At 37.9% G+C, this 26,639-nt stretch overlaps 1 protein-coding gene across 2 annotated transcripts in view; it reads left to right on the top strand.

Moving 5' to 3' along the window:
• The first annotated feature begins 2,838 nt into the window (after positions 1–2,838).
• Positions 2,839–26,639, top strand: part of LOC150084009 (uncharacterized) — a 171,838-nt gene continuing 148,037 nt past the window's right edge. The window contains exons 1-2 of one of the 2 annotated variants that reach the window (XM_090375843.1): positions 2,839–3,833; positions 18,166–18,201. In XM_090375843.1, the coding sequence (XP_090231969.1) occupies positions 3,011–3,833; positions 18,166–18,201 (859 nt within the window). In that variant the 5' untranslated portion in view covers positions 2,839–3,010. The remainder of the gene's footprint in view (positions 3,834–18,165; positions 18,202–26,639) is intronic. The other variant, XM_090375844.1, reaches the window with a different exon arrangement.

The following is a 26,639-nucleotide window of genomic DNA, read 5'->3' on the forward strand; positions in this document are numbered from 1 at the left end:
AGTAGTTTGTTGCAAAAGTTTCTCGACTTTATTTTCTCCCATTTACAGGAGGGACTGGTTTAGATTTTTTTAATGGACTATAACGCTTTATTTATGAATCAGTGCTTTTTGAGAGAGAAAGAGAACAGAGATTTTCCTAATAAGATAGGCTTAATTTCCCAGTTTATAAGGAAAATCTTGTGAGACTTTGGAGGATGAAACTTTCTATGCAGTCAAAAGGGTTTCAAACTCCATTCTTGGTGAAGTTCTACGACCAGGTAGTCAGCATAATACATCAGAAGCTAGCAAGGAAATACCAATTGATCGAAGAAAGTATACCGTACTATAAGTACGAACCGCAGGCAGTACTAGAGACCCCAACCCACAAGCTGTACTGGGACCGCTCTATAATAACGGATAAGACAATCCCGCTCAACAGACCGGACGTAACCCTTGTAGACAAGAAGGAAAAGGCTACCTATCTGATTGACATAGTAGTACCCAACACTGGCAACCTGCAGAAAACCCATGGGGAAAAATCAGGAAATACACGAACCGAAGACAGAAGATCAAAGAGATGTGGCATATGAAACAAGTTACGACTATCTCGATCATCGTGTCACCCACAGGGAAAGTGCCAAAGATCCTACATAACAGCATAGCAGCAATAGATCTCCCAGCGAACCCCTACAAGGAACTCCAGAACGTCGCAATCCTGAACACCTGTATGATAGAGAGTTCCTCGACCATGAGTAACACCAGACACAACAACCACTCTGTGTACTTGGTAGCAATACTCGTCACGAGGTGTACCCCCCCAATCAGGGAGAATTAATATAAGAGCAATAAAAATAATAATAATAAGGCCAAAGAAGATACTACAATGACCTTCATCAAGATCACATCGATAACATTGCTTCCATTGCATGGCTCACAAGTGGGACGCTCTTCCCCAAGACTAAAGGACTCATGCTGGCCATCCAAGACCACATAATCAACACCAGAAACTATAGCAAATACATTGCAAAGGAGCCAGGAACGTTAGATGACAAATTTCTATGTCACCTGGTCTCAGAACCAATCCAACACATCACAGGGGGATGCGAGGTGAACTACGTTGCCAGGATAATACCTCAGAAGCTAGCGAGGAAATACGAGTTGACCAAAGAAAGTGTACCATGCTACAAGTACGAACCCCAGGCAGTACTAGAGACCGCAACCCACAAGCTGTACTGGGACTGCGCCATAATAACGGATATAACCATCCCGCACAACAGACCGGACATAACCTTTGGACAAGATGGAAAAGGCTACCTATCTGTTTGACATAGCGGTGCCCAACACTAGCAATGTCCAGAAAAACCCATGAAAAAATTAGGAAGACATGGATCTGAGACACGAGGTCAAGGAGATGTGGCATATGCATGAAGTAACGACCATCCGTAGCATCGTGTCAACCACCGGTATGGTGACAAAGACCCTACATAGCAACCTAGCAGCAATAGGTCTCCCAGAGAACACCTACAAGGAACTCCAGAAAGTCGCAATCCTGAACACCTCTCGGATAATCAGAGAGTTCCTTGACCAACAGCAACACCAGACATAACAACAACCACTCTGTGTACTTGGTAGCAGTACCCATTACGGAGTGGAATCCCCCAATCAGGGAGAAATAACATAGAGCAACAACAATAATAATAATAATAATATCAGGATTTGTTCCTTCTTGGGATCCTAAAGAAACCATGTATGCGGAATGCGTTTTAAACCGGAGTGCTATATCCGTTAAAGAAAAAACACGGCATGGCACTCCACAGGATTGACGATTGACCATTGGGCCAGAAGGAAGCAGGTTAAAAGCGGTCGAGCGCTGTAAGCAGGAGCGTTGTGAGGAGTTCATCCCCCCCCCCGGACGATGTATACTAACAGTCCACCCATCTAACCTTTGCATGTTACCGTCATTTCTCCTACCGTTTGATACTGCTTGACCATTTTATATTTTAGCAATGTTGGGATTACTTAAGCCATTCCCTATTATATGCATTTTCTAAGCCTAAGTAAGCAATCTTCACAGTCCATACCTCTGCACTGATAAGTTTAAAAATAGATATTTATGTTACCTCACGTCATTTATAGGCTATTAAAATACCTTGTGTTACTTAATATTTATGAATATTAAGTAAGACAAGGTATTTTAATAGCCTATATTTATAAATATAGGCTTAATTAATATTTATAAATATTAATTAAGACGAATATTGTATAAATAATTTTTTTTCTTTGAAAATAGTTCTGTTTTTTGTTGTAGAGATCCAGTTATCTGTCAGTTGGACGTCATTAACACTGTAAATGATTAGTGTTGAATACACGTCTGAATATTTTAGACGGCTAAATGGAAGTTGATTGCACAGCAAAAATAATTATTTATCTTGATAACTTTAAATTTATGATTGAGGAATTCAATTTCGCTGTATTTCTACTATGAAGAAGATAAAAGAATTGTGACTTAGCAACAATTCTAATTATGGTACGGCGGTTTCTTTTAACTCCCCCCAAAAATAAAATCTTTCAGAAGTTGCGTTTTATCTATTTGTAATATTTGTTGTAGTTTATTAATACTTAATAACTTTGTAAAAACAGTGCAGGTGTATAACTCGACTTATACGGAAGAATGAATGCGGTCAGTCTTTTAAAAGATTAGCAATTCTTTATTCCCAAGTGCCTTGTAGAGCAACGCCAGCAGTGGACCATAACGTAATACATGTATTTCATACTTTCCCGCGGAGAGTCACCACCTCCACAAAATTCCCGGATGATATATGACGTCACCGCTTTCCTATAACATGCTGTCGATGACAGGGCTGAAACTGGCATGTGACTGGGGTGCCGGATGTTAAAGACGCAGAAGGTAAACGTCGAGTTACTGCAGTGTGTGTCATAGCTGTAGCATTTGTAAACTTCTCGGGTGCGGGTGTGGTCACTTCACACTTTCGTTTTTAGAGCATTATCGAAAAGGTGAGACCAAGAAAACATGGCTGATATAGACTTTCTAGGCTCTGGTTTCGATGAGAGGAACGATAATAAGATTCCATCTCAGACACAAGAAGAGAATAGTAATAATGACAGGTCATCAGGAGAAACGGACGATTTCGAAAAAATTGACCCCTTCGTATCCCAAGATAACATATTAGATATGCGTGAAGGTGATGTTAAAAGTACTGAAGGAATAATTCCAAATTTAGGAGATAAATCGGATACAGGCGCTGTACCGGCGTCAGGCTTAATGTCCACAATGCGCCCTCTTGTCACCGCCATTGACGAAGAGTTGGCAGACGGTGATGGTAGTACGACCTTAACAGATCCTTTAAGTAAGCCGGTAGATGATGTCTCCGTAGAGGATTTTGACCCATTGAAATCCTCAGAGCCTTCACACACCACAACAGTTAATAATTCGAGTTCAGTTCGAAATGCTTCCGATGATTTTAATATTTTCGAGAAAACAAATCCTGAGTCCGAGACTAAAGCAGGTACTTTGGTCGATGACATTAGTAAGGGTGATAGCCCCGATGACTTTAAGATATCAACCAACTTGAGTGTTAAAGAGGGAGCTTGCGATTCGCAACTAGAGAAGGATATTCTGCCAAATATCTGCCGCCCAAAAATAGAGACTGAACTGGTTGGAGGCTTCGCGGCTCCGAAGCCAGACGAGGCTGAGACCCGTGCGTGCGAGCCGAGTGCGCAGACTGAACCCAGGGAAGGTGACATCATGGAGTCCACCGGGGTATCTTCCAGCGAAAGGAGTAATTCCACAAAGTCTCCGAATTCCACTCAAGACGGATGCCCCTTTGCCCCAGGTAACGTATTTTTTATTTATTAAAAAGAATGCATTTGTAGTGTTATCATATCGGTGTACTGTTCGAGTGTGTGTAGCGGTCTGTAAGGTGATGCAAAATACGGATGTTTGGAGACCCTGGATGAATAGTACATATTTTGTTTCTCGCTTGTATGTACTCTTTTTGTTTTGTTTCTTTTGCTATAATAGATGTTGCATTTTTGAAATATAATGCTAACCATTTAAGCGTAGGTAGAAAATGCTATGTGAAGAGTAAACACTTAAGTGCCAAGGACTGGGGGGGGGGAGATACACAGTTATGTAAGAAAAGAGTTGGAATGCTAGTTCATTACATAATTCTTAATTAAATGATCCTGTATGTGTTATTAGTATGGTTAAGAATATATATATATATATATATATTATAAATCTTGGCAACTCTTCTGCAATGTTGCCTGAAATAAAAAAAATTCCCTATGCAGTAATGTTTAGTTAGGGGGTAGTTTCTTTTCACACTATCGTTACAGGCGTTATTATTTCTTCCTGTTATTATTTTCTCTCCTAGAATCTTAATGATGCACCCAACTAAATAAGGCTACCCTGCCCTATTTAAAAAAATAGTTTCTGGGCATTTTTTTACCATTCTGTTCGATCGATATAAGTTTATTTTCTCTTATTTTTCTTCACTAGACATAAAATATTTTACTTTTCGACTATTTGACTAGGAGAAAACTTTGCACCACATCTGATTTTCGTACTGTGTACAGAAATTTCCACTGAATAAGTAAAGGGATTTTTATACAACTCATTTCATTAGGAGATAGTATCACAATCAGCATAAATGAGTTGATTTGTATTTTTTATAAATTCATTTTTATGCAAATTGACTTATCTATCAGATGTTTATTGTGAGGGTGTTTCTATCATTGTTGGATACTTCATTCTGTGTTGAGTCTTTTAAAACTTAGATTTCTTTTTAAGAAAGGTGGATATATAGTAATTCTAATTTAACAGTTTCATTATATTTTAAAATTTATTTATTTTTAAGAAAAGTGGAGAGATATATAATTCTAATTTAAGTTTCATTAAACTTGATGTCAGTTAATTTTCCACAAGTGGTAACTTTAAAGTACACTCAAGGTAGATAACTTTCATACATCTGCAAATCTGAAGACATCCATTTAAGTGATGATGTCATGTTAAGTTCTAGTTTTGATTATTTTCTCTTAGGATGCCAGTGTATTGTCTGCTTAGTCAGCTAATAAACCTGCAGTTACTGAAGATGTGTAGTTTCATTTAGATAGACTTTTAGAATGTGTTAGAATATCAGGTTAATAAGTAAATCAGTCTTGAACAGAACTTCAAGGATCTCTTTGCTTAAGTGGAATTTATTGGATAGATTCATTTTTTATCATTTTATATTGACCATTTTAATTTTATTGCATTATTTATTTATTTATTCATTGTTTTTAATGGTGACCCTAAACACAAAGGATATTGAAATCTGTTGTACTTTAGCACTGTAAGACAAAAGATACTTTTGACAGATGGTGGATTTGAATTTTTGGGGATTGTAATTTAAGAAATAAATAAGGGGGAGGGATGTTCCAAAGAACAAAAGTAGAACACATATATGAAGAAGAGAAATAATTACTTTGGCAAATTTTGAGTCAGTTGTGAGTGAATGTTAATTAGTCCATGTTTAGATTGATATGGAATAAACAGACAATGGACTTCAATTCAGATGAAAAGTGCCCATGGAAAGATTTGTAGAAAACATATGCATCAGAAACTGAAAGTCAGTGTGATGATAGGGAGTGTAGTGAATTTGTGGTGGTGAAGTTTTAATAAACTACTTTTTGGTAGTTGGAATTTGAGTGGCACAGGGAGTGCCAACCCATAGGTGGGAACAGTACTCCATGGCACAGTTATGATTTATATAGAGTTAGCAGCTGTTTAAAAGAAAAGTAATGCTTTGGGTAAAATAGCTTAAGTTTTATTGATACAGAGGAAGCAATATTTGTGACAGTTTTATTGATGCAGAGGAAGCAGTATTTTTCTGGATTATTCCCAGTAAAGACATCTGGAAATAGTAACAGAATTTGCCGTATAGTGCAAGGAAGCCACATGCTTTTGTTGCACTGGCACAAAAAAAGTCTAAAATTTAAGTGTTTCGATGAATATGAGAACATTAGTCTTTTTTTTGCAAGAGGTAATGCAGGACTAGGTTTTAGAAGAAATTAAGTTAACTAGGTTTAATTAGCTTAATGAAGAATTACTTGTCATTTAGTGATCAGCATTTAAGTGGTGATGGATATTTAAGATGTTGCAGCTGTTTATGCAGAGGGATTTTGTTAAAGTGGAATGTTATGTACTATCATTGGAAAATTACTATTATTAGCCATATGGTGCAAGGAAGCCTGAGGCTTGTGTTGCACCAGCAAAAAAAAAAATTCTGAGTGTGTGTGTCAGAAGTAGAAGGGAATCGCCAAGAAAGAGAAGAATGATGATATCCAGCTCAGGACCCTGGGTGTGCCAAGCCCATACTCGCCAGATGTGAGCCCCTGGGGTTATTTCATTTTTTGGTGGAAATATGTTATTAATATATAGGAGGAAAGGAGGAAAGTTTGTTCACCTGAGCGAACCTTAGAATTAAAGCATTAGTTGAGATATCAACATGTAATATCACACCACAGTAGTGGTCAGAGGAGAAGCTGGAAGTTCTTTCAATGGTATTATTTCCAAAATTGGAGACAACCCATGAGATAGAAGCTTGAATAGGGGACCCTTAAGGCAAACTCAGTCAAGAGCCTTAGAAATATCAGGAGCAACTGTTTCAGTTTCTTCAAGCTTTACCAAATTACTTGTCCATGTAACAGATGAATAACGTAACCTAAGATATCACCAATGGATCAATTCCAACTAAATCCACACTGCAGGCATTAATCAAAGGGAAAAGTTCATGATACAGTTTATATTAGATGCAGTTACTATTAATAGTGACAAATGATGCAAGAAAGCAAGCTTATGTAGCATCAGCAAAAAAGAAAAAAAAAGCAAACACTTCCCATAACTCCTGTCCATCCATTCTAACTCTTCCTTCAATTTATTCAATGTACCTACCTTTACAACACCAGATGGGAGTCTGCTCTAACAGTAGACATCTGGCTGAAGGCAAATTTCTGCACATCTACTTTCAACCTTCCTCAGTTTGAATTTATGCTCCCTCATGTGTAGTTTGAGCAAGAGGAAAGATTCTATTAGTATTGAGCTTACTCAATGCTGAAGAAATCTTTGTTACCATTCAAATCCTTAAACACGTCAATCAGACCCCCCCCCCCACAAGTGTGCCTAGTCTTCAGGTGCTGCAACTTGGAGAAATGAAGTTTATTCTGGTAAGAGTACTCTTTTGTTTATCTCTCTAGTCTCATTGCACCTCTTTGCACCCATTCCATCAGATCCATGTCCTTCCTAAAATGAGGCCTCCAGACTTATTAGTTTTCCATTACTTTTGAACCTCTTGAGATAGTGCAACAGGATGATAATCTTAAAAGAAAGATTTGTTACTATTCTTAACAGTTGGCTTTCTATGCTAAAATTTTTATGCAAAATCAAAAATTCTAGTGGAAAAACTGCAACACAAAACAAGAGTTAACTTGGGGGGGGGGGCACAAGTTTTAAGAACATATGCCTTCCCGACCTGGAAATTCTTGACATGAAGGTTGTTCAGGATACTTTTTAAGGGGAGGGAGAGAGGGAGAGGGAGAGAGAGGGGGGGGGAGAGAGAGAGAGAGAGATTCATCTGTACTATTTTTGATGATTTCAGCAAAATTGAGTTTGGATTCATTAATAAATAATTAGTTTACATCTGTTGTGAGTTAACTAGGCACAAAATGAAGCAGGAGACTTAGATGACAAGTTTTAAGAACATATGCGGAACAGGAGACAAGTTTTAAGAACATATGCCTTCCCGACCTGGAAATTCTTGACATGAAGGTTGTTCAGGATACTTTTTAAGGGGAGGGAGAGAGGGAGAGGGAGAGAGAGGGGGGGGAGAGAGAGAGAGAGAGAGAGATTCATCTGTACTATTTTTGATGATTTCAGCAAAATTGAGTTTGGATTCATTAATAAATAATTAGTTTACATCTGTTGTGAGTTAACTAGGCACAAAATGAAGCAGGAGACTTAGATGCAGCCGCAGCCATGGGTGTCCACAGAAAATTTTCCATGGGTGGGGGGCAAAGCTTGGAGACATAATTACATCAATAAATTTTTATTTAATTTTTTAAATAATTATTTAATTAAACAAGTAGATTATAGAATACATCCTCTTCTAGTTTCTTCCTGGGCACACTAATCATACATAAACCTGATAAGCAAGTTTCTGAGACAGTGGATACCTTAACCATGTTTTAACACGGCTAAAGGTGCTGAAACTTCTTTCAATGGTACAGATTGTACAGGTAATGTCATACCAATAGTTATTGCCGAATTAATAGAAGGGAAATAGTTGCAATGTTCCAAAATGTTGGTTGGAAAAACAGTGCTTTAGTTAAAGGTTAAGAGTTTAGGGTGGAATAAAAAATAAAAGATTTCATACTTATTAAGAATAATTTTATCGACATGATCTCAGCAAATATTAGGATCAGGAGATTTTGAAAACATTCGAACCAAAGGAAAGAGGAATAGAAATTGCACATTGTAATCCTATTTCTCATATGCTTAATTGTCAAAACACATGTGGCTAAGAATATGTGGGGGGGCGCTCCATTGGAGAAGAGATCATATACAAGTTGCAATCGAGATAGCTAAACTTATTTGTGTATTTTGAAGATTTTTTTTTTTTGGTGAGGAAAAGATTAAGATTATCAAGCATGATTAGGATTATCTGATATATATTCTAGTAGTTACGTGAACAAGTTGTGCAAGCTCGTTAACATTAGGAGTGGCAGATGATGCAAGAAAGCAAGCTCATACAACATCAGCCAAAAAAAAAAACCCCATCTCCCATTTCACCTGTTCCTTCCCTCTGATAGTTTGTGTAATTCTTCCTTGAATTTTATTTAAGCTATCAACTCCCACGACAGATGGAAGTTTGTTCCAGCAATCAACTACCTGCTGGCTAAAGGCAAATTTCCACACATTTATTCTACAACTCTTTCCTCAATTTAAGTTTATACCACCTCAGGTTTGTAATCTGAGCAAGAAGAATCATCCCATCAGCATTGAGCCTGCTCAATCCATTCAAAGTCTTAAACACCACAATCAGATCATCTCGCAGGCGCATATTCTCTAGATTCTTCAGTGTGCAGAACTCAAGCCTTTCTTGGTAAGAGCACCACCTTTATTTTGCCCACCAATCTTGTTGCCCTTCTCTGTACATGCTCCACATGCTTCCTAAAATGAGGCCTCCAGACATGTATGCAGTACTCAAGATGTGGCTTGACTATTACCTTATACAGTGAGCAGTATAAGCTTAGTAACAGTGAATGCCTCAACATTTCAGTCAACTTAATCTAAACAACTAGGAAATTGAAGCCAGCCATAGTTTTGAAAGTTACTCACTATTAGGAAGTTGAGACCAGAGAAAGTAGAGTTTTTAAGAGCATCCAAGTCCAAAGGACCAGAGTGAATTGGGGTAGAAATAAGACATGGCAAATGAAAAAATGGGGTATAGAGATTTTGAATCAAAGGAGGTAAAAAAAAAAGTGGATATTTCAGATTAATAGGTCTTTGATAAGTAGTATCAGAGTGAATATCTACCGTGTTCCACCTTTTGAAAATGGAAAGAATCGTAGAATGAGTAACTAGGAGAATGATAGTGGTTGTTGAAGGAACTATAAATAAATGAAATAAAATATTATACAGAAATGGACATTATTGAAAATTGAACTGTGGCCACTTATGAATTTTTTGTAAGGTATAGTTTGTGGGAATGGCATATACAGTACTATGAATTTAAAATTTTTGGATGTGTCATATACATGACAAGGTGTATCTAACTTATTAGGCATTGCTGTAAATAGCTACACCAGTGATTCCTTTGCAAGATTATTCACTTGGGGATCCACTTAGATCCACAAGTGAATAACCCACCAGACTGGACTTGCTAGTAACTCTCTTAGGGTTACTAGCAAGTACAGTCTAGAGGATGTTAGCTAGTGTGTATCTGGCCAGCAAAAAATCGTTTTAAGGCTGTACCTTCAATGCAAGGAACATTGAATCTGGTCTTTTTTCCAGTCATGATTGATTGATACTAATCAGAGTAGTAGTATTTCATCAGGTGATGAGCCATCTGATGCCTATTATCTTGGATTCCGGTCAGCAACCCTTTGAAGTGTGGGTGCCAATTCACTCTGGTGTGACGACTTTGTGTGCACTCTGATGCCAGAAAATTAAAGTTTGAATTAGTTAATTTCCTTCAGATGTGTTGAAATTAAGCTTTTTTTTTATTTATTTATTTTTTGCTTTCATAGTGGGTCTTTTTCCTGACATACAGGGTCTTGAGACTGGAAAAAACTTCCTAGTGGCACTTTTCTTCTGGTCTGCCGTCTCTTCTTCTGGCAGTTAATTTTTGAAATCGGGGTGATCTCAGCATAAAGAAACAGCCTTTTGTTAATTTATGAAAAAGAATGCACATAAGTATTTGCAGACATTAACAATGGACCAAATTGTGGCTTGCATGTAGTGTATTCTCCCTCCTGCAAATCCATCTATTTGATGTGTTCTGTCTTCTGTGATATGGTGATTTTCTCTGCTTGTCACTCATCTGAGAGGTCTAGGTTAGAGTTTCATTATTGACTGGAGGAATTTTTGTGGTCTCTTCAATCAGAACTGTAATTAGCCAGTCTTAGGTAGAGGAAGTAGGATTTTTCCCCCTGTGAGTTATTCTGGTTTTTTTAAGTCCACACAGCATGCAAATTTATTTGTGAATGCACTTATATAGACATAATATAGCACAGCATAATGTGTTCTAGCAAAAGGTGTTGCAATAACCAAAATATACACAAATGTGTTGGTAATTACCCAGGAAGCTATCATAATTAGATCAATTATTAAATTTTGCCAAACATCTAGGTTTGATTCATAGCACACGCTTCTTGATTAGACCGGGGTTCGAGCCCGTCACCACCAAATACGGAGGATGCGGAAAGGTCAGGGAATGACCACTGCATATTCCTGGAGCAATATGGCTTTAGTTGCTAATGCTCCTAAAAACAACTGAAAAAACATACACAAACTGCCTTTTTTTTTTTTTTAAACAATGCCCAATGGATGTACACCCATTTTTGAAAAACAATAACTGGTAGTTTACATTCATGTAGATCATTTTCCTGATTTGAGAAAATTATTATTTGCACCAGAAACTTCAGATCATTGTTGACTCTTATTTTTTTAAATAATGACAAAGAGACTGATATAACATGAGGTCAAAATATGCAAATATGTAGATTGGGGGGCGAGTTGTAAGATGACCAAGTTCTTCTGTTGTGGCAATAGCCTTGCATTGTGTACATGTTATTACTATCTCAACTTTTATCTTCTCTAACAAAGGATACAATGACTTTTTCCACTTCTAAACTTGAATCAGAATTAAGTGAATCCCCTCCCCCATACATCAGGTGTGAACTTTAATGTTTGACTGTTTCCCTGCATGTCTCTCTTCCTACCCCCTCAATCTCCCTTTTAAGTTTCTAATAAGATAGCTTTGTAAGCTTATCTATGATAAGAAAATTTTCCTACATGTAAATGGTACCCATTTTAGATGTCTCTAGAATTTCAATCAGTAGGTTAATAACTCTTATCTAGAGTTATTAACCTGCTGACTGAAATTCTAAAGAGACAAAGAAGCGATTTATAAAATGTGTTCCAATCTGTACCACAAGTAATTGTTGGGGTTCATGTACTACAAATTCTAAAGTTAACAAGGTATCTTTAGAAGAATATTCACGGAACAGAAGTTGGGATTTTTTAAAAATAAGTTTAAGTTATTGGCCACTTTATCCTGGTTTGAATAGTATTAGGAATACAAGAAACATAATTTTAATGAAGTTTATATAATTTATATTTGCAACTTTATTATTTTTTAGGTTCTTGCTGTCTTTATGTCAGTCATATACCTTACAGAAGCAAAGCTTAAACGTTGCTTATCTTCTGTCCAAGTTAATTATATAAAACCACCAAGAAGTTATATATATATATATATATATATATATATATATATATTAATTAGTTTTGTCCTTAATTACATGAAAGGGTTTAAATCCAAGACTGTTAAAAACAGTATATATAATGTTTCTTAAAAAAGGAAGGTAAATAAAACACCTATACAAGAAGTGTGAAACTATATTCAAGATACTATACTGCTCTGTGGCACATTTTCATCTTATCCAACAGAGATTTCTTGAATTTCCAATAGAGAAATTGTGGGGAAAAAATTACTGCTGAAAGAGCATGGAGTTTTACTCCAGAATAAACAGAATGGATTTTAAGGTTAAATCACACAGTAGGGGGAGGGACCCTGTGCAAATGGCAGTAGGTTAATGAGAATTAAGGGTCTGCAAAGCCCCCCCTCCTCTCAGTAAGGGGAGCATAAAGGTTTCCAGCAGTAGAGTATAATGTGGAAGCTGGCTGTGGGCTTGGGGTAATAGATGCAGACATTGCAAGATCGAGCTCATATGCTTGCATAAAATGTGCACAGTTCATTTTTAGTTGAAATGCAAGTAACAGCTGCATTGAAATTTTAAAATCTTCTGGCCTTAGTTTTTTAGAGTATAAATGGAAACTTTATTAAAGAAGATTAACTGCTAGAGCCATATTTGGCAAAGACCCTGATTTCTCCCTCTTGTTTGGAAACTGTTGATAAAACAGTCACTGCATTTAGTAACAATAATAAAATTATTGACTGGATTATTTGGTATTAGTAGAACCTTCTAATAGTAGCACATGATACAGGGAAGCAAGGTTATAGGTGATTCACTACCAGTGCGACAAACTTGCAGGAGGTGTAGGGGGCACAAAGACTAATCGGAATCACATAGCATTGCAGGGTGCAAAATGCCTTTCATGCTGAAATGCTTCATCATAAAGCCCACAAATGGGCATTATGTTGATTGAAGGTTCCCTCTCTTGTGAAACTTGCCTCATCCATGAACAATACGGATGCAGCAAATGCGCTGTCTGCCACACTCTGTTGAAGAAACCCAGTAGCAGAAGTCCTCCGGAGTGGATAATCCGCAGGCTCCAATGATTGGATGCGTTTCAGATGGTATGAACTCATTTGGTTTGTTGACAGTATCTTCCATACAGTGGATTAGGAAATACCCAATCGATTGCCTTCTGCAAGACGTAGGACATTCTCCTCATTGTCTGGCATCCTCGTCGTTCGCTCTCGATTCATGGTACCTCTCGTGAAACAACCAGTCTCACATAACCTTCTGTGCACACGTGTGAAATTCGTATGATGAGGAGCACGCCTGTGCGGGAAACGTTCCTGGTACAAGCGTAGAGTGGCGTGCCCGTTACAGTCCGCAGCTCCATATGGGAGGTGCATGTCGGCCAGTTCAACATTTGAATACTCATCCATCCTACTGCTTCGGGAACCAGTTTGCAAATGCAGACTTCCAGCGGGATTGCTGTTCACGCGACCTCCTGTTCAACGTCCTCTGCATGATGAAGGCATTTCAGACCCTGCAATGCTATATGATTCCGATTCGTCTTTGTGCCCCCTACACCTCCAGCAAGTTTGTCGGACTGGTAGTGAATCACCCTGTATATCATCAGCCAAAAAAACATCAACTTGCCTTTTCATCCTGTTTTTAATAATTTGTCTAATTTAAGTTTATTCAAACTACCCACTTCTACACTACCAGATGGAAGTTTGTTCCTACAATCAGTCACTCTCTGGTTGAAAGAATTTTTGCATATCTGTCTTACAACCATCCTTTTTCAATTTGCACTTTGCAACATGTCCATGTTAGCACTCTACTTCCCTGTCAGTAAAAACACATAATAATTGCACTCTGGTTGCCCAGTTTTTAATGTTTTCTTTTCAAGGGTTTGTAACATTCAGTGCAATTCATTCAATCTGTAATAAAGTTTGAACTTTATTTCGAGAAACTTCATAATTGACAGACATCCCTAATGGGAGAAAAATAATGGTGAACAAGTATTTTAAGAGCAAACCAGCTTTTATGCTTGGTGATTCAGTTAATTGTAGTTTGGCTGGAAGTAGCAACAGTTCTGGTTGTGGTAGCATTAAATATTTGGCACTGCCCTTAATAAAGGGGGAATTCACTAAGGACAGTGTGCCATCTTTTTATAAAGTATTGTTTCTGTTTAGATTTTGAATTTTTCCATTGATGTGCTTAGTAATAACTAATTTGTTATTACAAATTTCAGTGTAGTGTATGAGTAAAATCCTCTTTTAAAGTTATCATAATTTCCAAGTATGAGTTGTGTACCACTTATAAAGAGCAAAATGCACGTTTCACAGATTACCTTGATCAAAATACTTGAAATAAAAGCACTTCACCTGTGTAAAGCTAGAAATATTTTATTACTAATAGTCGAGCAATCATAAGTATCGTGGATATATTTTTCTCTGCTTCTTTAGGGATTGCAATCTTGCTGTTACACTGGCACAGAAACACCAAACTGAAAACTGCTGTTAGTTTGGTCATCAAAGTCTGCTAATTGAACATAGTTAACTAATTGAATTGAACAACTATGTTCTGCAAATTAGTTTTTTCTTTTCCCTACTTTTCCACAGATGGAAAAGTAGATTTTTTACACAAAGACTTCAGTTAACAAAACAAAATTAGCATTAGCAAGGCCACATGATGCAAGAAAGCAAGCTTATATAGCATCAGCCAAAAAACACAAAAACCGCTATTTCACCCATCCCCTCACTCCAAATGTTTATCAAGTTCTGCCTTGAATCTATTTAAGCTATCAACTTCTACAACGACAGATGGAAGTTTGTTTCAGCAATCAACCACCCGTTGGCTAAAGGCAAACTTCCGCACATCTATTCTACAACTGTCTTTCCTCAACTTGAATTTATGCCCTCTCAGGTGATTATTCTGAGCAAGAGGAAGAATCCCATCAGCATTAGCATGCTCAAACCATTCAAGGCTTTATACACCTCAATCAGATCACCTCGCAGGTGCCTAGTCTTCAGACACTGTAATTGCAAAACTTAAGCTCTTTCTTCGTAAGAGCAACCCTTTGTTCTGTTGATATCAATGTTTTGGATCTGCTCTGGGGGAGATTCCATCCCCAAGACAAGTTGCTATATTGTAAAGGCAACAGGACTCTTCTGAGACAGGTTGTAAGGCCTAGTTTACAATCTGTAAACTGAGGCCCTACTTCTACAGTACAGTAACTTGTCTTGATTGGAATCCCAGAGCCGATACAAATTAGCTAAATAAAATTGTAATTGAATGTGCTTTTTTTTTTTTTTTTTTATGTAGAAAACCCTCCTTCTCACCCTAAGGTAACAATCAATAAACCATGTAATTTACAAAAATATATGGAGCCTTCCCACTACACCATTTGCAATTTAAATGAAAGTTATTTTTTTTTTTTTTTTTTTTAGTTTGTTCTATGGGATTTTGATTTTATATTACAATAATCCTTCTCTGATGTTTTGGCTATGAATAAAAAAAAAAAATTTAATTTATGTACACAGTTTTTTTCAATTTTTATCAACTTCCAAATTTCTCAAAAAAAAAAAAAATCAAAAAATCATTCTAAGGTGCATGTGATTCAGAAATCTATTCATGAAAGGGTTAATAGACTTCACAGTAGCTCACACTTTAACACTGAGTGTTAATGTGTGACATTCACTCAAATGTGCATGTGTTCATTTTCAAGCTATTCCAATATGTCAGTAGAATGCACTTCATGTTTCTTTGTCACTATCCATGATTGCCTGTAACACCAGTAATTTTTAGGGTTTTAGTTGTAGACATCAATCTATAATTTTCCAAATTGCTATGGAATTTTTGACTGTTATGGTATGTGGATTGTATACAGTTTTGACTGCCATGGTATAAATTCTGGTTTGTGGTAGTAGAACAAATAAATCCACAATCCTTTTTTTTTTTTTAATTCCAGTTAAGGATGATTATATTTCATAAAGAACAAATTTTTTCCCCCTTCATACTCCATTTGTTGATGATATCAGATGTTGAACTATTCATTAAGTTGCGCTTTTTATAATGCACCAGGGATTCGTATGAAACAGCCATGTTATCATCCAATAACATGGCTTCTTCAAACTGGAGAACAGCGACTGTTCCCAAAGTAAAATTTAATTAGGCTTCACCAGTGAAATATCAGGTAGTTCATATGGACCAATTAATGGCTTATCTTGAATTCCAGCCATACATTGAAAAATTCATCTTGGAAGTATGTTTCCAATGGTTTGATGTGTGCAAAGATTTTTCAGATTGCCCATTCATGAAAATTGTAGTGGTTTGCAGTTCCACCTCTTGAAAACATCACCTTATCTCTGAACAAAACTGAGAAATGAAATATTCATGTTGGTGTTAATAGCCACATGCAGAAATCTGCATCTTTTAGAATCTTCTTGCTGCAACTTCTCAATACAGTGTAAATGGCCTGAGTACAGATGCTATCCTCACTGTCTGCACAGTGCAGTGTTGCAAATTAATTTGTGGTGGGCAGGTCATCAGAGCAGTCTTTTCTATTAGATACTGTAGGCCTAGGGCCTATTTAAAAAAAAAAAAAAAGACCCAAAATAGAATTCAACAATTTTATTCCAACAGATTTTGTACATTCTAATTTTTTAAACACATATTTCTAAGAAGGGCATTTTAACGTGTTGAATATGATGTAGTGAGGCCTCAATGAAAAGTAATTAGGGCCTACAAACACAAAAAAACTGTCTTGATGGCCATCATCCTTTATGTACTTAGCACAGAATTACTTTCAGTAACACAGAAGTCATAATTCTACAAGCTGATAACATCAAACAGGCTTTTTTTTTTTTTTATGCAAGATCAAAGGTGTCCTCTTCTTGTAGTCATCCATTGCTAGAGTAAAAGGTTTATTTGTAAAACTGTGTTGAGGGTCCTGCTCAGAGTACATCATACACCTAGCTGCTGCTCTACTTGGTCAAGCTTCTCTATAAATTTGCATTGTCTTCATTTTGTGGAGTACAAAGTATCAAACACTCCACTATTACTGAACCCACATGATAAAAACTAAAATGCAGCAGGCAGTCAGCACAATAGGTTTTTACTTCTTTGGAAAGTGATGGGAGAGTCTGTAGTAGTGAAAAATATAACTTCAGAATTCAAATTAACTTCTAAGTGTATAGTCTTCTACCTTATTTTTACCACCAATTAAGTTTTGCAGTCCTGCGAACAGATTAAATTTTCAGTTTACTAATGACATGTGCTCTCTGAATGTTAAGAATGCCAGATATTTATTTTATAAGTAGACATTCATTTCTAATATCAAATATTATTGGTTTTTTTTTTTTTTTTCTTAAGGATTATAATCTTTTGTTTATCATACTTAATCACAGGTTATACATTCAGTCTCTGCTAGGAAATGTAGGAGCTTTCTCCTTGTTTTGAGCCCCTAAACCCTATAATGCTTAAGACATAGCGAATTAAAAAAAATTTATATTTTGTAAGCATAAAGCTGTTCCACATGCTCGCTAAATATATTCTCTTCACTCTGCTATAATAAAACCACACCCATTACTTGCTGCTAAATTTTTAATTTTATCACAAGGGGTGGCAAGAGGTAATACTAATTTGGGAAATCTTATAAAGGGATGAGGTTATATTTCAATGCAGGTGTCACTGCAGGAAATGAAGCTTCTCCAAGAAAACAGTAAGGCAGTAAAATATAATGCAGAAGCATTTATCATCAAATTATTTATAAATCCTCCATGTTTTGGATAAGGAGTGTCAAACAGAGGAGAAAAACTGTCTTTGCAGTGCAATTTCAAGTTCTGTCACAGGTGAGAGAGAGAGAGAGAGAGATTATACAAAACATTTTCACTTTATAGATTAACACATTTATTAAATTTATAGCTTAACAAAAACTACCATCATGAAACTTTGTTAGATTGTTTTTAGGTCTTTATTGAAAATAGCATTTTTAGATAATGCATTTGTTACTTTTTTTAAACTTAACATGAATTCTGGAAATGCCTATATGTGTATATGCTATAAAGTTATTGCTTTATGGAACACTTGGTGCTTTTAAATACTCTTATAATTGCTTGGGCATGAATATCTTTCTGGCTTGGGTGCATGAAGCATGGGTAACTTTGTTAATGCTTATGGCCTTTAATTTTTTCTGCTTTGCAGGTGCTTGGTTTAACCCTGAGAAATTGAACCCCACTGGTAAGATTATTTGAGCTCTACTTTAATGTAATGATTTTGGTTTTGAGTAATATTAAGATTTATAACTGTTCTTTTTTATTTTATTTTTTTATTTTAAAAAAGTTATTCTGGATTATCATCAGGTTTGTGGCTGGTTATTTAATGTGCATTCAACAATTTTCCTGCATCTAAATACATTTTACACAGAGGCAAATGTTTTGTGTATTTAAATCACCTTTTTTCTCCTGAGTCCTGTTAGTTTGAAAACTTTTTTTTTTTTTTTTTTAGTAAAAGGATATTGAAAGATTTACATATTTTTATGTCAATGCATCAGAAATCCCATACTTTATATTCAGCATGACTATAACCCCAATCGTTTTCAGAATGTTTTTATATATATTCTTGGTTTTTCAGTATAATTTTTTTTTTCAGTTTTTTCTTTTTTCCATTATATACCACATTGACGTGGGATATAATGGAAAAAATTAGGTACAGAAGGTAAGACTGATATATTGGAGCAATTGTACTCTTCTTATTTTAGCATAAATATGTTTTGTAGCCATTCTCATGTAAGTATAATGTCCTATAGAAGATTTATGCATAAGTCTGATTATAAAAAAAAAAAAAACGCCTGCAGTTCTCAAAAGAAAACTGAAATCATCAGTAAGAGGGAACACAAAATCCATATAATTAAACAATGGTTTTTGTTAATCAGTTAACTTTATTTGTATTAGTAAATTATTGCTAGATTAATAACTTGGTGTATCTTGTTTCTTCCTACTGAAATTTATGTAGTTATAAAATGTGCCAGGGTATTACATATCCCTCAAGCTTGTAATGTCTCCTTGATTACTTAGTATGCAATTACTTCCCAATTTTCAATGTTATTTGGTAAAAACTAAATTGCAGTCTTTAGAAGTGATAGTTGCAGCTGAAAGTACAATCTTGTAGTCTATTGTGTTGAGTAGAATTAGGTTTCCCCTCCAGGAATTGCACCATAAATTAGAAAAACAAATGCTTGCATAGTCCATTAGAATTCAGATTTTAATTGTAAATTCTTAGTTAATGACTTACAAATTTCTTATTTAATCATCACTTTATTTGAAATTTCTTGTAGTGTGCGTCTTCCCCCACCTTTCTGTAACGTACATTCCACAAATGGGAGATTACCGTTTGCGGAAAATGCATAGAAAATAAGCACGGTATATATAGTTGGCCAGAATATAGAATGTCCATAATTATAGCAGCCATTTGCATGTGTTCCCACCTATAGAGAAAATTCATCTGTAGCATTATTACACTCCAGTTACTTACAAAGATGTAGATAGAATTTCATGTGGTAATGGTTTAGCCCAAACTGAAAAATTAAACTAAAGAGGGGAGTGAAAGAGGCCAAATTTGTTGCAAGAAGTGGATGGCACAAACTTCAAGTTGAAGTTTGAGTAAATTTGCACAAAGAAAAGTTGGTGCTGATTTGGTGACAGCAGATTTTCCAAATCTGTTAAATTGGCTCTTTTTTTTTTTTTAAAAAGAGCATGTCTGATCATATGTATTGCTAAAGGGGGGGTTAGATTTTAAGGTGACTGAGGATGGTCTAGCCCTGCTCCTTGTTAGTATAATGCAGTGAACAATTGTAAGTTATAACCTCTGCATGTGTAGAACAGAGAATATCCAAGGTCACCTGAAATGCATCATCAGTTGATCTCTTCCAGCTGTATGGATGCCAAACCTAAATGTCTGGGTTACAGTTGCCATATTTTGGGCACCATTTCAGTCAAACAGTCTAAAGGAATCAGCTTCAAAATTCTGTTGATTCTTACCAATGCTCCTGTTCATCTTTCACAGCTGGATGAATTGCATACCAGTATCAAAGTGCTACATTATAGATTCTCATCACTTAGTACTACTGTACTTTGCTAATATTTGGAGGCATGAAGTGCTGAAGTCATGTTTAGTCTATAGAGCAAAGCTCTGTCACTTCCCCATCTCTTCTGTCATATAGTATGGAGCATGTATTTCAAGGTTATCAGTGAGATCCAATATTCTTTACATTTTGAGGGTACAGCTTTAAAGCTATTTTTACAGGCAGGGAGCAGTTAAACAGTCCACTGGCTAAACTTAACTGGTAATTCTGTGGGAGACATCTGGATTAACTAGTGCTCTGCAATAATCTGGTTACATGTGAATCATATAATCTTGCTGCCTTGACTCTGCCAGTTTGTAGCTGGAACTAATTTAAGTAGTGTGCATGTGAGGCCATATCCAAAAATTTCATCAATTCATACATGTCTCCACCCCCACAACTTCTACCTAATCTACACTAATGCATCATGAATAGTCAACATAATAGAACAAACTTATCTGCTAAAAGCTTTAGACCTCAAAGAACCTTCCAATCCATTTAAAAAAAAAAACATATGTGATCTCGCTTCTAATCGGTGATGCCAATTTACACCTTCAACATGCCAAGCATTGCTTATTTTTTCTGATAAAACTTCAGTTATTGGTTTTCTCAACCACCACTCATTTCAGTTATCCCAATTATTTGCCTAATTATTTGCCCAACAATTCCTTTTGCTTCAAAGGAATTGTTGGGTACTTGCCCATTGTGTGCTCTGATATTCCTTGTCATATGTTTACTAATTGGTAATTTCCATTTTTTTTGATGTGGTAATAGTAGTGGCATGTGATGCAAGTGTATGAGATTATGCTGAAATCCATCAGCTGAAAAAAAAAAAAAAAAAAAAAATTTACAAAACGATTCCCTCTAAATGTTTGTCCAGTTCCTCCTTAAATTTATTTAACCTATCAACTTCCACAGTGACAGATGAAAATTTGTTCCAGCAATTAACCACCCACTGGCTAAAGGCAAATTTCTGCACATCTATTCTATATCTCTTTCCTCAATTTGAATTTATGCCCCCTTAGGTTTGTAATCTGAACAAGTGGAAGAATCCCATCAGATTCAGCGTGCTCAACCCATTCAAGGCCTTATACACATCAGTCAGATCACCTTGCCTAGTCTCCAGCCACTGCAATTTGCAGAACTTAAGCCTCTCTTGGTAAGAGGATCCCTTCATTTCCCTCACCAATCTTGTTGCCCTTCTCTGTACACGCTCAAGCAAATCTACATCCTTCCTAAAATGAGGCCTCCAGACCTGTATACAGTACTCAAGGTGTGGACTGACCATTGCCTTATACAGAGGGATAATTACCTCCTTTTCCCTGCTAGCAAAATTCCTGTATATCATTGACAAAACCCCATGACCTGCCCTGGCAGCCTGTCTACATTGCTGACATGTCATGTCTGCTGACAGAATCTTTTTATCTCATTCTGTGAGATTCATCTGTTGCCTCTATTTTTATCCCAACTCTACAAATTGCCCAGAACTTTGAATTCCTTTCTTTGAAACTGCTTTTTCCACTCAAACTTTCTTAACAGCAAAGTAATTTTCCTTGAACTTGGTGTCCCCTAATTCCAGATTCTGTCAAGCGTATACACCCAACTGGTAGAGATACTAACTTTTGCGATGACTAATGGCCTTGCACAACTTAACTCATTTACCTACTAGAATATCAGACAAAACTAACTAATTAATATTAGTGTTCCTCTGGGTTTCTCAATATCATAACTTAGTGATCAACTAATCTCAAATGGAACCTCTTTCCCAAGGCCACTCTCAGCCTCTTATCATTTGGCACTTTCTAGAGGAAACCCAGGTGGGTAGAACAGATTCAAGGGGTATTATATTAAAAGCTATATCCTGTCCAGATTTGTAAGAAGTTGCAGAAATGGATATTAGATTAAAGTTCCCCAAAAAGAACAAACAAAGCCATTATTGCCTTAGTAGTAGAGACAAAAAGTAAGAAAGCAAGTTTATATAGCAGCAGCAGCCAAAAAAGAAAGAAAAGCACTACACACACCTCCCATCTGTACCCTCCAAGAATTTGTCTACTTCTCTCCTTGAATTTATTCAAGCCATCCACTTCCACAGAAACAGATAGATGCCTATTCCAACAATCAATCACCCACTGGCTGAAGGCAAACTTCCACACATCTCTCCTGCAGTAGTCTTAGCAAGAGGAAGAATGCCATTCATATTCAGCTTATTCAATCCATTCAAGCCTTAAACAACTCAATCATATCACCCTGCAGGTGCCTAGTCTGCAGAAGCTGCAATTTGCAGAACTGAAGCCCTTTCTAGGTAAGAGCACCCTTTGTTCCCTTCACCAATCTGGTTGCCCTTCTATGCTCCCATTCCAGCAGATCTACATCACTTCCTAAAGTGAGACCTCCAGACCTGTATACAATACTCAAGATGCAGCCTAACCATGACCTTGTACAAAGTGATGATCACCACCTTATCCCCCCTCAACGTGGGCACCTGTACGTGGTGAGGGGACCTCCCAGTGATGCTGCTGGGTTTCCAGATTAGCATCACTGGGATCTAACGCCCATACCTTGGTTCCAGGGTTACATCTTTGGAATCCGGCGTGTGCAGCCGTGCGCCGCGACCCGTGGAAGCGGAAAGGGGGATCCTGGTGGTTGAGGGGCCCAGCCTTAATACACCACTTTGGCCCCTGCTTCGACAAGACGGGCGGTCCCGGACCGGCTCGACTGGGATCAATCGGCGGGTGGTTCTATACTGCTAGGGTCAACTGCGTTCCAATAAGTCTCCCTCCCTTTGGTCCTGGGACGGGATAAAGACTTATTGGTAACGTGGGTATGGTGTTCTAAGCGAACTCGGCGTCCCATTCGTGTACGCAGTACCTGCTAGTTCACGGGTGGGCGCCCCCTCGTAGGGCTCCGTGGTGGGTGAGGTACTTAGGCATCAGACATTTTTTCTTTACTCTCATGAGTAATTTAAATCCTTCTTCTGGGGCCCCAACAAGGCCCCTACCTAATCGATCGTCGGAAGAAAGTGAGAGCAATTCTGCTAAAAGAGCCAGAACTGAGGAGAAAACACCATCTGTGACACCGCTTTTCCTCATTCTCCATTCCACCGGAGAGCAGTCAATAGGGAAAATGTCACCTTTCTTTATCCAGAAAGGATTAGAAGGGATGGCAGGTTCACCCAAATCCGTAAAACGGCTGCGTTCTGGAGATATTCTTATTGAAGCATCGAATATAAATCAAGCAGAAAAAATTTTGAAAGCCACATCTATAGGGGGAATACCCATTATTGTAACCCCTCACAAAACTTTGAACTCTTCACGAGGTGTCATATCAGAGTGGGATCTCCTTCATGTTTCTGAAGAAGAGATCTGCTCTGAATTAAAAGAACAAGGAGTAACAGCTGTCAAGCGAATATCCATGCGTAAGGATGGGAATCTTGTCCCTACCCGAGTTCTCATCCTAACATTCAACACCCCAAGGCCTCCAAGTTCCATCAAGGCAGGGTACTTAAACTGCCCAGTGAGGATTTATGTTCCAAACCCACTGAGGTGTTTTAAATGTCAAAAGTACGGCCACTCACAAACAGCTTGTCGTGGTAACCCTGCCTGTGCTCGATGTGGTGCTAAAGATCACGAGAGCAAGGAATGTATAGCTCCTAAGCCTAACTGTATTAACTGCCAAGGAGAGCACCCTGCATACTCTCGAGCATGCCAGCGGTGGAAGGACGAAAAGGAGATACAAAAGTTAAAAACGGAGCTTAACATCTCCTACCCAGAGGCTAGAAAACGCATACAACCAATAAATAGCGGGAAGCCTTCATATGCTCAGAAGGTTTCTGCGAAGTGCACTATCGGTACACAAACAGATATGACTATACCACCAAGAGAGTCATTCACGCCGATTGCCCGCTATTTATTGAGTTCACAAAAGCCCACCACAAAAACACAATCAGCTGCTACTCCAATATCCGTACCTCCTAGTGCCCCACCACTAACAAAACCAAGTGGTAAAAAAGAGCAACCAAAATTAACAGAATCAATGGATGTAGAGGACAAGGAGGTACCGGACGATTCAGTCTTGCAACTCTTCGTGGAGGAAGAAATGGACACCGGACAGCGTCCATTCTTCCCCAAAAAAGATAAAGCCAAGACTGATAAAAGTAAGCCCTCAGCACCTCGGAAGCCGCCTGATGGACCCACCAAGCCAAAATAATGGCTAAATTCCTACAATGGAATTGTCGTGGATTCCGGCGAAATACAGATGACATCAAGGCCCTCCTGCAAAAGCACGAGCCAGTTTGCTTTTGCTTGCAGGAGACTTATCTAAAGGCAAATGATGATCCCACCATGCATAACATCACAATCTTTCGTAAGGATAGAATTGCGGATGGTCCTGCTCATGGAGGAGTGGCTATCCTTGTGAATAATCAGACTCCAGTTCAGCCCTTGCTAATTACAACCAGCATAGAGGCTGTTGCAATTCGCCTTACAGTGGGATTTCTATTAACGGTCTGCTCTATTTATTTGCCACCTGGGACTGATATCTCCCAGGAAGACCTTGATGATCTTCTAACGCAGTTGCCTCCCCCTTTCTTACTTCTCGGGGATTTTAATGGACACAATACCCTGTGGGGTAGTGCTAACATCAACGGAAGGGGACGAGTCATAGAGCGTATGCTCAATGACAATGACCTTTCCCTTCTAAATACTGGAACAAACACCTTCTTCCACATGCCTACCCGTACTTTTTCTGCCATTGATCTCTCTATCTGCTCCCCTTCTCTACTCCCTTCACTCACTTGGGAAGTGGAGGAGAATCCATACGGAAGTGATCACTTCCCTGTGATAACCTTGTTACACAGTGGGAGACCATGTCTTCCCTTCAGGTTACCACGGTGGAAGATTGATCAGGCTGACTGGACTGCCTTCCAACATCAGGCAAATTTTGATCGTAGCACAGTCAGTCAGGAGCCTATCAATGATGCAGTTAAGTACATCACAGAAAATATTGTCCAAGCAGCTGCGAATGCTGTTCCAAAAACATCTGCCCGGTTTCCACCATTTCCCAAACCATGGTGGAATTCACAATGCACAGCAGCCAAAAAGGCTCAAAACAAAGCGTGGGGGATATTCCGTCGATATCCTACCACGACCAACCTTATAGCCTTTAAACGTGCACGAGCCAAAGCACGCTACATCCGTCGTCAGAGTCAAAAGGAATCGTGGATCCGTTTTACATCATCTATTAACCAGTCTACCAACTCTAAGGTAGTCTGGGAAAAAATCCGGAAAATGAAGGGTAAATACACAGCACACCCCTCATCGGTCCTTGAATATAATGGATGTACTATTGCAGACTCTACTGCAATAGCCAATGCTCTTGGGGAAACATTTTCTAAGATCTCTGCAACGTCATCTTACTCCCCAGAGTTTCTGGTCTTAAAGTGCAAGACTGAAAATCAGGCCCTTAAATTCACATCGAAGTGTTCCCACCCATATAATGGGCCATTTACTATCCACGAGCTAAAAACAGCACTTGCCCATACAAAGGCTACCGCTGTTGGACCAGACAACATCCATTATGAAATGATCAAACATCTTTCACCAGAATCCATGGACTGTTTGCTTTTCATGTATAACAGAATCTTCCTTGAAGAGCACTTTCCGGATACCTGGCGCAAGGCAACTATACTTGCTTTTGCTAAGCCGGGAAAGGATCCTAAATGTCCAAAAAACTATCGTCCTATTGCTCTGACCAGCTGTCTGTGCAAAATATTGGAGAGAATGATCAATGCTCGTCTCTTATGGTATTTAGAATCGAACGACCTTCTCTCCCTCTTTCAGTGCGGCTTCCGAAGAAACAGGTCCACACTGGACCACTTAATTAGACTGGAAACATCAATCCGTGATGCTTTCCTAAAAAGAGAACACTTGGTGTCCATCTTCTTTGACATGGAAAAAGCGTACGACACAACTTGGAGATTTGGTATTTTAAAAGACCTTTACAATCTCGGTCTGAGAGGCCACCTTCCCATTTTTATTAAAAACTTTTTATCCTGCCGTTATTTCCAAGTTAGTGTAGGATCCTCCCTTTCACGGCCTTTTTACCAAGAGGAGGGGGTACCGCAAGGATCTGTCTTAAGTGTTACGCTTTTTGCCATTAAAATAAATTCTATTTCTGAACAACTTCCTCCAACTATAAACAGTGCACTCTATGTCGATGACTTCAGCATATTCTCTCAATCATGCAATATGAGGGTTATTGAGAGACAACTGCAACAAGCTATTGACCGCGTTAACACCTGGGCCACGGCCAATGGATTCAGGTTCTCACCGGAGAAGACCGTTTGCGTCCATTTTTGTCGCAAACGTAACCTCCACCCTGAGCCTGAATTACGACTTGGACAAAGCACCATTCCAGTTGTATCAGAGGCGAAATTCCTGGGACTCATTTTTGACAAAAAGTTGACATTTGTTCAACACATTCGTCAGCTACGTACGAAGTGTACGAGAGGGCTTAACATCCTCCGCTCTCTCTCTTCTACCTCTTGGGGTGCAGACCG

This window comes from Mastigoproctus giganteus, chromosome 6, assembly GCF_048544385.1.
Source record: "Mastigoproctus giganteus isolate SK-2022 chromosome 6, ASM4854438v1, whole genome shotgun sequence".
Lineage (NCBI taxonomy): Eukaryota > Metazoa > Arthropoda > Arachnida > Uropygi > Thelyphonidae > Mastigoproctus > Mastigoproctus giganteus.